The 12,686-nt window shown below is 38.7% G+C and overlaps 1 protein-coding gene across 2 annotated transcripts in view; it reads left to right on the top strand.

Moving 5' to 3' along the window:
- LOC135074410 (WASH complex subunit 1-like) overlaps positions 1 to 12,643 on the top strand; it is a 28,908-nt gene extending 16,265 nt beyond the window's left edge. For both annotated transcript variants that reach the window (XM_063968692.1, XM_063968691.1), the window contains exons 5-6: positions 564 to 699; positions 7,766 to 12,643. In XM_063968692.1, coding sequence (XP_063824762.1) covers positions 564 to 699; positions 7,766 to 7,948 — 319 coding nt within the window. In that variant the 3' untranslated portion in view covers positions 7,949 to 12,643. The remainder of the gene's footprint in view (positions 1 to 563; positions 700 to 7,765) is intronic.
- The last annotated feature ends 43 nt before the right edge of the window (positions 12,644 to 12,686 follow it).

Genomic DNA, 12,686 nt, shown 5'->3' with positions numbered 1-12,686 from the left:
ACCCGTCTTGGAACCCGCACCGAATTTAGTTAAACAAGTTATGGGATAGATTTTTAAGATAAACCTTAGATTATACATAACTAGCGGCCGCTCGCGACTTCGTGCGCGTGGACCCCGTTTTAGGAGTTGTATTTTACAAAATCCCGTCTTAGTGAGCACCTACATTCTAAAAGGAAACCCCGTGCAAAATTTGAGACTTGTAGTTTCTGAGATTTCGTGATGAGTGAGTCGGTCAATCAGTGACCTTTCGCTTTTATAGATATAGAGTAATCGAGCTTTATATAATACTAGCTTTCCGCCCGCGGCTTCGCCCGCGTAATTTTGTCTGTCACCGAAAAATTTTATCGCGCGCGTCCCTGTTTCAAAAACCGGGATAAAAACTATCCTATGTCCTTTCCCGGGATTCAAACTATCTCTATGCCAAATTTCATCAAAATCGGTTCAGTGGTTTAGGCGTGAAAGCAGGACAGACAGACAGAGTTACTTTCGCATTTATAATATGTATTAGTATAGATAGATAGTATTTTGAGTTCAAGTGTCTTATTAACTTTTTTCTCTCACAGTGAAGAGAAGGCGCCTTCTAGCGCCGCTTCTGCTCCGGCGGGCGACGCGCATGCGAACCTGATGGAAGCAATCAGGAAGGCCGGGGGCGCGGGCCGGGCCAAGCTGCGGCCCGCGGCTGACACCACGCCAGATAAGGTAAGAACGAAACAATTCAATAGGCTAGATGAAAAAATTTCAATTATTTGTCCGTCAGACAGATAATAATTACAAAATATTAGACTCATATTTTTTATTTTTTTTCATAATCAAATAATAACAGTGCTACATCAAGTTGAAATGGCGCGTTACGTCACGCTTGAGTAGATTTTTTACTCAAAAGCGACGTCACGCGACATTTCAACTCAATATAATACTGTAAAATTATTCCTTCTGTTCTGTGTACTTTACTAACGCCAGGATGACGTGTCTTGTATTTAGGGCCCTTACCATGCTCATCTACTAGTGATGGCTAACAGAAAAAATAAATACGATTCCCGGACCATGACTTTCCAGATATTTGTGGTTCAGTAGATTTCTGAAAACATCCCCTCCCCACCGATTCCAGTGAATAAATAATAAAATCGACGGAATAACCCCGTTTACTCTCTTTGGAAACAACGTATGCCAACCGCTTTTTCCACGTATGCGATACGAGCTGAAACAATGAAGGTAACTACATTAGCAGCGCGCTTCAGGCGACAAACCGGATCGCAGTAAATCTGTAGGTTTCTGTGAATATCTGCCCAAGGAGAGCTGTTGGAATTGCTTTTATCTAGAATAGGACACATCTGGGTCCAGTTTAACGTGACCAAATCATTTCGTGGACGTCATCTCTTGTTAGGTACAAACGATGGCACTCAAGCTTAACACTGCTGCATCTTAATTTATACCGGCATATAAAACCACCTGGGTTTCAATTCCAAAAAATATATAAAGCAAAAGATTTATTTTATTTACTGTGCGAAAACAAATTACGATATCAGATTATGCGTCAGCTTTTTTCGGAAGCCGAATCCCACGCCTTTTAAGTAAAGGTTTTGTTTGGTTCTTTTTGAAATTTTTATATTGTATTGTAGCCAGCGGTGATCTAATTGCATGTCATACAAGGATAGTGCAACAAATACAATACTTCTTAGAGCACATCAAAGCATATCTCTTATTTGGGTCACGCTATATTTGCCATCTTGTCCGCTACTTGCCAATGCGTATTGTGTTGTGCACTGAACTGCTGAGATGTCATTCCTAATTTACACTGGTCAGTTGCCCGGCGCATGACAAAGGGAGTAACTAATGATCAGATATCGCCAAGAAGACTGCTCAAACTATATTTGTGAATTGACGCATATTTCGAACTGTATTTTATTTTGTATGTATAAAGCAATGCGGATATTACAAAGTAAATTTTCCCGCTTCTTCGATCGCCATTATTTATAACGTGTCCGATCTAAAACTCAGTGATATCATGACTGTTCTGAAACACTCTTTGTATCTTATGAAAAGTAAGCGCTTCACTTCTACGTCTCTTCTTCTGCTAGTTTCTGTTCAAGCTTTTTTGTAACTACATAAGATATATTTGGTATGCTACGCATACTTAAATTCATAAACAATTTTCGCTTTTTACGACTAGACAGATATCGTAGAGATTAGCCTGATGTCATCTTCAATTGCTTCTTAAACATGACACCCTGTGCGCAATCACATCCCGCGGTGTTGTCCGCATCCTCAATTCGCGCACAATGGGCGTCGCTCCTCCGAGGAAGTCAACAATATTGCGAGTCAGTGATCTCGGACACAAATAAATGTACCAACTGCCTCAAGGATAACGGCCTTCTAAGAAATCATACCGATAGTCATCTTTTAGTACCTATTGCATTGCTCAATTATACATAATTTACGTATGTATGACTATATAGAATTAAAATTATCATCATTAAAGTAAGCGAGCTGATTTATAAACTGTTTATCTCGAAACAGAACTGCCTTTTTTATAAACAAATAAATCTAGATAATAAAACGATGAACATAGAAACAGAAAAACTATACTTAAATAAATTAGTTGTCAAACGAACTATCGACATCAACGATAATTAATTATTTTCTGCTTATCAAATTTAAATGATCGTAGATAAAAATTTCTTAGAAAAAGAGAGTAACATAAACTTGTCTTTCCCTTGAACAGTGGGTTTATCGAACTATTGGGAACTGCAAATTACTTAGAAATAGACTAGAAACGACTTGACTTATGTTTCCGTCGTACACGACCGTACGTACGATACCGAGCACCTCGCGGGTTGAACGCTCGCGGTATTAATTACCAATTAAGATTTTATTGCTCCTCCCGATGATGAGCGAATTAGCAATAAACATCCGACTCTCGGTATTCACTCCTCGACGAATGTTATCACAATTTTATACTCGATAACTTCTTGGAAAATAAAATAACCAAGTTAACACTTCCAACGTCTGTCCACACATCATTAGAGGACTGGAATTGAAAACTCGTTTCACAAAAAATATTTTATGCAGGTGTTTGACGACTACAAATTCTTGTCCTTATCTGAAATCCCTCGATATGGAATACGTTGACAGGGTGGAATTTTCTTGTGAAGAGATCTTACTTGTCAATGTCAATTTTATGGTGCTTCATTTCACGGTATACTTGTATTGTTAAGTTAATGATTCTCGCTATCTGAGAATATATTCGCATTGAGTTGAATAAATACATGGCAATTTATAAAGTGTAGATCAGTTGCTTTTCAGGGACTATCAGATGCATTAGTAAAGAAAACTCAAATGCTCAGTAACCCTGTATAATTGTTATGGGCATACGTTATCATCAGTAAGCCGCCGCGTCACGCGAGATGATAATTTGAATACGTCACGGCGATCCGCTTGGTCCTTCAGAGGCCGAGTAATTACCGCCCGAGCCGGACGCTTCAAGGAAGTTGGATAATTGTTCATGTACTCAGCTAATTTCGCTTCTAAGAAAGCCCATTACAATATTCCGTGATAGTGTAGCGATAATGATATCAGCTTAGCGCATGAACCGCGGGTGGAACGCTCATACAATTGTGACATGTTCATTAAGACTTGTGTATTCGTTATTTGATTAGATGTCGTGATCTCTTCTTTACCTAAAATTATAGGTGTCAAATAGTAAATGTATGAAGCTCTATCCTATCAAAATCGATCGTGAATGTTACGCTTACTTCTCATCTTTATGAATCAGACAAACGTTGGTTTAATTTTAAAATTATTTTTATGTAGTTATCACTACAGTTGATATGATAATAACGTATGATAATAACTATAAACAATGACCACGTTATGCGAGCGACAATAACAAGTAATTTTAGACTAAAACATTTGTATTTTAAATACGCTGACGAATCAATAGGAAGTGGGATATGTAGTAATAACATGCTATGACGTATTGAACCATACGAAGTACTTACAGCTATTTTTAACGTTCCGTAATGACGGGGGTTCTTTTAACGTGTTTGTACGATAAACGTAAGGATGTTCTCAACGCGTCCATAAATCGGCGGATTCCTCGGAAGACGCGTTTCTCGTGCGCCCGCGCAATCCCGCGAAGCGCGTAACGAGCCGGTGTTGCATCACGCCGCTAATCCGCGACGAGGGGAGCAAAAACGAGACTTAATATTATAAAACTTTTTATGTTAAATGATTTACAACGAAGTTCAGACCACCGAGCATTATGCTTTATTATATGTATATTATTTTGCAGAATTGCAGAGGTAGAAGTAAGAAAGTAATATGCTACCTTGGTCGTACACCAGTAGGTAGAGCCGATATTGAAATGGAATGAATTGGCGACAAAAAATCAATTCACATTAAAAATACATGCTGGATTGCTGGCTACTATTTTGAATGTTATTAATTTATTTGGCAATACATTACTTTGCACATAAGTTTGCATTTGCAATTGGCGCTTACGCGCGACCCAAAATTGGCTGGTGATTTTTGCGATTGTTTTGTAAACTTCGGGCAATAATTGGTTTTCTAAGAACAATGGAAACAAGAGTTTATTGTTGCAACTAGTTTCCAAATTGCAATGAAGGATTGGTGGATTCGTGGAAATACGTGACGTTTGTATTGATGAGGCGGAGCGAGGCCTGAGCGGCGGGCGTTGTGTTCCTTTTGACGAGCACAAAGGACATGCTCTCGCCGCTTTATCCGTGACTGCGGCTTTATCCCTGGGCCCTCGGAACGGCGCACTTCACTGCATACAAAGCATGCGCTATATCACGTTCCAAAAAGCAACAAACCGATAAACGTAAATAGATCAATAAGAAACCGGCATAAATAATGCGACAGGCATTTTTCTCTTTTTATAAAGCTGTTTCTTGGATTTAATAATTCAACGAACACTACTTTTCTTTTCACATCGATTCCGACAATATGATTCGTTCCGGTCACACATATTTATTTTGGCTTTTCAAAAAAGTTGTTTCGGGATGCAGCACCGTCTTCCAAATGAGGTGGTCGTGGTCGGACTCGTCGCAGTAGATGTTTTATTTATCACAATACCTGGACGTCAGTGTAGTTCTTACATCTTCAGTAATAACGTCCTCATTAGTCTGAAGCACTGGCTTGTGTAACATGTGCATTTCATTGAATGCATTTCGACGCGCCGAATTTTTCTTTGTAAAATGTCTTTATGAAGTATCATCATCATACTAAAGGGGTCGCTATGTTCATTACCTGCCTAGTTCCTGGGATCGTACGCGATAGAGACACAATTTATTCTTTACATAGTTGCATATTAGTTTTACTCTGACTGTATAAAGATCTGTATTTTACTCACGTATGCCATATTTACTGAGGCGACTCATGTGGGAACAATATTAATATCTCAAAGTAATTTCAATTAATAACAGATTTTATTTATTTAAGTGTACGTTTTATACAGAAAAGCTTTTGACAAATTACCTGGTAAATTGGGGCTTTTTTTGTTGATAACAATGGTTTGCATGGTTCTTTTTACGAGTAAAAGAGAAGCGCTCATGCTATTAAGTTCTTGAGTATTTAATTTTCTGCTTTACCCGTAACTTTCTAAGCCTGACAGCTCCTTCTTAACTGCAAAGTCTACATTTACCGACTGGTTACTGGCAGCTTTGTACAAAGTAAACAGATTAAGTTTATAGCTCAGCAGCACACATCGGCGCTACTCGCGGTTATGATTGGACACCGGAACAAGTTTAGAAACCCGTCCGACCGCCGCTCCCCTAGCCTACAAAACCTAAACGAGCTTCCATAGGCTCAAGTTGCAGGACTAATACAATTTATCAAGTACAAAAACCAATAACGGGCAAATAGATAGCCGAAGGCTGAAACGATGACAAAATCCTAACACGAAATCATCACAATATTCTGTCAAAATAACTACAAGTTATTACAGGACCTACACTTTTGTCTGTTATATTTTGGGACGAGCGTTTATAAAATTGACCATTATATAAAACATCCTTTTCTCAGATGTAACAGACAAGTGTGAAATTTATAGCATATTTATTTTTGTACGTGCTGCGTCGTCACCCCTAGTGTCGCATCGGCCAGCTATTTGTGTAGTATCGCTTGCCATTGACCTTTTGTTTCAAGCGATAAGCCCTCTCTGATAAGTGTCGATATTCTCTTCAGAAACCCATACTCGCTGCGATAACTGCGCACTCACACCCACGTACTCTGAAAGTGTATTCATGCTCGTTTATCTCTCCTGCTGTACTTTATATAAAAATGAACGTCAGAATTCTAATAATATCAGGCAACAAAACATTAGATATTAGGCAAACAATAGGTCTATTTGAAGCCTTACTGAAAGCATGGGCAATGGGCATAAAAGGAAAGGATTTACTAATTCTTTTCATGAAAATCAAAGCCTCATCCAGTGAAAGACATAAAATACCTGAATGGCAATGAAATCAAAAGACATTTGAGACCGACTTTATCTGCGAAGCTTGGGATCGATCATTAGAAGCGCAAAACTGGCTCCCGCCGATTGAAATGTTTATGCTAATCTTTTCAACGCATCGCAATTAATCGATTCGTTTTATTGCGAGCTAAATTGCTAATACGATTTCTGAGAAACATTATAATTTCAACATTTATATCTGAGGGATGCTTATAAAGTTTAGACATAAACACTAAAAATAAGTTCTGAGCCAATCTCTATTTCTTGAACCACTGGTCGTGGTGCTAGACAAGATAGTTTACCTGTTCATGATGAATTTTATATCTTTGCTTCGACAGAGAGGATTAAGTTTGAATAATTTATTGTACATCTCTTTTTTGAGAAATTAATTAAGACGTAAAAGTTCGTCTAGTCGAAAATGTAATATTGCCTCCCTGAATATTTTAGCAAACAATTTACTTGGCGCCAGCAATTTGGCAAAGACTTTCCAAACAATCTTATTATGTTTGAACAGCAATGTTTTCGTCAATAAGGGCGTTTCTTTTGTAGTTATTTCATAATATTTATTGGATTTCTAATATGAAGTGAAAACGTTCATTATATTAAATCAACCATTCTTATTACGAAAAATCCTGCGTACTTTGGTAATTACCTACTATCATTAAGTAACCATGCATTAGTCAAGTCGATTTAACCAAAAGGTAACCTCCATTGACAAATCTTGATACGTGTCAAGGTCCTTTTGTTTTAGTCATAAAATTCTGATTCATTTTCTAAATTTTTTTCCGGGATATCCGCGGGTAAATTTATTTTGATAGGGTGTGGGATATTTCGTACCATTGTTTGTTCATACTTCGGTAAACCCAAGAATAGAATAGTGGAAAATCTCATTGGGCTGTTTAGCTGCATATTACAATGCAGAACGACGTTGAAAACTGGATTAAATCTTAATAATTCATTCGTTTAAATTCTGTAATTCAACCAATTAAAAGTCTATATCAATTGTTGTTTGAAATTGAATACAGCCGTAATTGATCTGAGGCCGTAATACACAAATGGGTAGTTCTTGCCCTTCTGGCAGGAAGAGCCCCTCATAACCCAAGTTGTCTTTGTGACTGGGGGGGGGGGGTATACAGATTCAAGCATTTTCCCAAAAAATCCATATTACAGACGATGGCACGTTTAACTAAACACTGGGATCTTATGTTAGTTGTAATAGTGGCGAGTTTGCTACAAAATTGTAGTCTGATGTGCTGTTGTACACAATGTAATCTTATTTCCTTGTCGTAGGGCACCAAAGCGGCTCCGACCGGCGACCTGATGGCGGACCTTCACGCCAAGCTGTCGATGCGCCGGCGCGGCATCTCGGGCGCCGAGCGCGGCGGCTCCGTGCTTCACACGCTCGCGAGCATCATCCCCGAGCCGGCCGAGTCCTCGCCAGCGCATTCGTCCAGCGAGAGCGACTGGGAGTAGCGTCACTGCACTGGTAACAATTACCTGAAAGCTAGCGGTAGATCAGCGTTACACCCGAGCCAGAAAATCAGCGAACGTTCCTTATGCGAGAATGACTGGGAGTACCATCACGTCTATACTGACCGGGTAACATCCATGTGACCTGAAAGCTAGCGGTAGATCAGCGTAACGCCCGAGCCAGAAAACCAGCCAACATTCCATAAACGAGAGCGATTGAGACAAGCTATACCTCTTCACTGGCCGCGTATGAACGAGCATCTATGAGACCTGCAAGATAGCGATCAGCTTTCTGCCCTGGCCAGAAAAGCAATTGCCGCAACATTCCTCAAGCCGCAGCGACTGGGAGTAACAATAGTTTTTTAAACGTCGCGTACTGAACTCGGTGTTACCATCTTTGGATCCTAATCTAGCGTTCACATCAGTAAAATAGCAATTTGAAAGTTTTGGTAAATCTAATGTTTCTTCAACTTGGTAGATGCGATAACACCTTTTTGTGCGCCGATTTTATATTCCACTGAATTTTTCATTGATACGAATATATTGAATGTTGAATACATGAATATCGGCATTCGGTATGCACTAAAAAGTTGTTTGTAAGTCTAAAATAATAGTTTTCTATGAGCTGTACTCTGTACACGTGTGCTGCGACATACGTTGTAATCTCAACATAATCAACTGTGAACATCGCTTCAATGTGTACTAACTACGTGTGTCCTCAGTAAATTCACGCGATATCGCATTGATCTGCTTGATGAGTGGGAGTGAGTGATTTAACGTTGTGAATGACGCCTGAATAGATCTGGCTTAGCGCAGTAGTTCAGGGCTTCAGGCTAATTGTGTCCCAGGGTGACGCAAAAAAGAACTTAATGACTACATAAACTGCATTCCAAGCGGTTTACTAATCAAAATCGTTAAGTCAATCTTTAAATGTGAGTAATGAGATTTCCCTAACTTGGACTTAGTTATCTTGCATGTTTCACGAATTTTTTTCTTAAAAAAATCCCCGACCACAAATTCTGTACTGGGTTATTTGCTCGTGGGAAATATTTGTCAATGTTAATTAAATAAGTGTTCATTGGAAACACTAGATAATTTTCCAATATTCAGCTCCATAAATAGGTACCCATCAATGATATCATTTGGATAATCGCGGGACAACACGCGCACTAAATGTAACTATGATCTCCAAATGTAACCCTTCTGTAGGTTGAGTGAAGCTGTTAACTCGAACAGCTCTTAGTGTGTACACACGCCTTAGATTTTTACTCGAAGTATACAATCGTGGATCGGAAAAGGGCTCTCGTTCCGGGAGGTTATTACGATAATCGCATTTCCCACTAGTGGCTATCTCGCTTTCGTTTCCGAGAAGGTGCGCGGGCGCAGCGCACCTTCCCCGCAAACTATCAACTGGTTCGGCTAATCACCCGATTTCCAGAACCGAGAAACAGATAGAGAAGCGCATAATAGCCGCGGCCCACTTACGCGGAAGTCGCTAATTCTACGACAATTTCGACGCATAATCAGTTTATCATTATGGCCACTTATGTTTTTCGGTTCAAGGGCCCACCGTAATTTGTGTAATGACGCCTCACCTATGAGTCGGTTCGACGAATTTTGTAATGTAGATCTGAGTAGAGGCGAGGGGACCAGGTATATTTACGACCGGCGCCTATTTCCGGATACCTGTCGTTTTATTCTTGTAAACACTTAAACCTTTGATTACAAAACTATGCAGGGATCAAGTAAAACTCCTAGGTATGGTAGCAGAAAGGATAGGGGAAGTAGATAGATATTTGGATAGAGATTCTATAGAGTGTTAAGAAGACCATGTGATGTGCGTGCCTAAGTATGTTGGGGGTGCTAATATACAATACTTAGAATGCTCATTTTTCATTTCTTTTTTTTAATATGCTCTTTCTATTTAGTACGAATGTGATAAGGTTTAAAAAGGTTAAGAGTTAAATCGACAACGAGTTATCAAATATTTGCGTAATTAAATTTTATAATGCACTTTTATTATCGTGTTACAGCATAGCTAATTAATTCCCAACTAAATAAATTTACATAATTAATGCTTTCCGCGGTGTGAGTCACACTTGAGGTCGTGCGTTGAAATGAAATTTTGCGAATGGTAGGCCGACTCGGCCACACAGGCTGCGCTGTCAAAGGCTCGTCAAACCAAACAATAGATATTCTCAGTAGCGTCGGCCGCGGCAGACTCCCAGTCGACAGAACTGTCACCGGTCTGGGCCGGCGAAATGTAGTCACGCACAACGAAAACAATCGATTTGCATGCCTAATTTCAATTCAATGGAAGATAGAAATATAAAATAGTTATCGTAAGACAAAATTGAATAATAAAAATATGTGAATATCTACCTAGATATTCGGCCCTTATGTTGCTAAGTTACAACAACACAATGTCTAATCCAAAGATCAATAAATTAACGATCGAGCTTCCTAATTAATTGATAACATCATGCAAGTGAAGCAATAACAGCCCGTAACTTTACGTAAGAGCATGATGAATGTTTGCTCCGGTCGTGCTAGAAACTAGTTAGTGCTGGTAGATACCAACATCTAATGTAAAGCCGACGGCTGAATACGTTAATGCAGCGTGATAAAATGTAATGTAGAGTTTACAACAATTTGAAGTAAATGTCCATCCATGCTTTTGCATGCGCATTGCGTGCTTAAAGCGGCAGGGTTTACAGCGTTCCAAATATCACTCTAGTGGGTGTAACGTGACAAGGGTTTCGTATGGGCACATTAGGTAAATCGTCCGCGGTACCTTCTTTATTTCGGTCACATTTGTATGCCGCATGACGGGCCCATCCGCATACAGTTAAGTTCCGATGAAAATAGCTGTGGCTTCGCTTTGCATTACACTCGGCCGGGATAATACCAGCTAACAATTGTTTAATCATGTACAGGTTTATTCACATTTTAGGAACTAAGCTGTAAATAACGTTGACTGTACGGTTTTGTACGTTGTTGTGTCTGATGATGTAACGTTGTTTCTTAGATTGACATTTTCATCACCTAGAATTTGACTCTAAAAGGGTTGTTAAGAGGTATAACCAAGTTATAGATCGAAGGAATACTAATATAGCTTACATAAGTCTCGAATGATGTTAAATCAATACACAATGCTAGATAGTATAATTACATATTTTTAAAATATTTCATTATTACACATCGTAAATGTTCGCTATTAATAAATGAAAAATTACTAAGTAATGATCGGCCTAATGTTTCCTAGTTTGCCCAGTTGTAATTATATTTTGCCATTGTTGTTAACGAGTAAGTTTCCAGTAATATATTAGTGAGTAAATAATATTAAGTAATGTGAATGTTTTTCATAACCTTTAAGGCCTTTGTTAAGTATAGGTGGATAATGCATCGTCATAGTTTCCGATAATAGCCCTTCGTGAATGTTCTGCTTGACTTTTTTCAATAATCTTCTCCGTAAGTGAGATTAGTTCCGCTCCGGTCGCGGGGGCCGCGTCCGCAGCTAGAAGCCGGGTCTTGCCTACGACGAATTCGGACCTCCCTTATTTGTATCGTTTTCGACATTACGGATTTCTCGTGATTCAGTTTTCCGAGTAGGTACCTACACAAACAGTTTTTATTCCGAGTAACCGACAGGTTGACCTTTGGTTCTGAGAACGTGAAATATTTTGATTAACGATATAAGTGTTATTGCATGTCACACGATAAAATCGCCCTCCATGCTAGTGTGAATCGGATGAATGATTTAGCAAGTATTTAATTTGTATTTCGTGCGTTAATGACGAGTGTTTATGGGAGTAGTATAGTTTTACGAGGGTAGTTAATGACACGCAGGTGCTATCGGTCAGGGATCGCTGGAGTAGGCGGCCGACGCCTTGCAGCGCTTACGGTTACGCCGGAGATTAGCTCAGCCTATTGCAGCTGTCGCTTATGGGTATTTTGTAACGCCATTGTTTTTAGCTTAATATTTTTAAAGTTAAGTTTAACGTTGACAATAGACTATTTTATATGATTGGAACAAATCGGGACGTGAACTAGCTGTAAGTTGGATTTAAATCATTTTTATCGGCTAATGAAATTACAACTGTTGATATTATAATTGATTCGTTATCAAATTATGTATATACAATAGAGGTATTTTAACATAGTTATTGTATTGTATATTTTAGGGTGTAGCTACTTTTATATTGTAGTATTAAAATACTTGCCTTTTATAGTGTTACTTTAAGTTTTGACTGATTGCTTTATGATCTATTGTGTTATGACTTATGATTGTAACATGTATAATTATATTTACACTCCATGCATTTTTATGTTAATGCGAACATTTTTAACACTAATTAGGTACAACAAATAATAGTCAACAACTGTCTTAAATATTTAAGATGGATTAGTGTTTAGCCGATGACCTGTTTATTCGTAAGTGTCGATATTTATTCACAGCAATTATTGTACGAGCTCCTAATAGTTATAGAATATTTATAGTTTATAATGTTTCTCACTAATTGAATTTGGATAATTACGCTAATCCGTCTGATAGTTATAAAGACTTGTCTTGTACATATTTGATGTATTTAGCGCAGCCGAGGTGCGGAGCCGCGGCCCGCGCATGCCGTATGCTCGGCACGAATTTTAAATGTTACTGTGTATGGTATGTCACTAATTAAATGGAATTTAAACATTCGCCTGCGTTTATTTTCAAATCCCTTAAAACCTTAATTTAATC

The sequence above is a fragment of the Ostrinia nubilalis genome, chromosome 9 (genome assembly GCF_963855985.1).
Source record: "Ostrinia nubilalis chromosome 9, ilOstNubi1.1, whole genome shotgun sequence".
In the NCBI taxonomy this organism is placed as follows: domain Eukaryota; kingdom Metazoa; phylum Arthropoda; class Insecta; order Lepidoptera; family Crambidae; genus Ostrinia; species Ostrinia nubilalis.
This window is presented reverse-complemented; position numbering and strand designations above follow the sequence as displayed.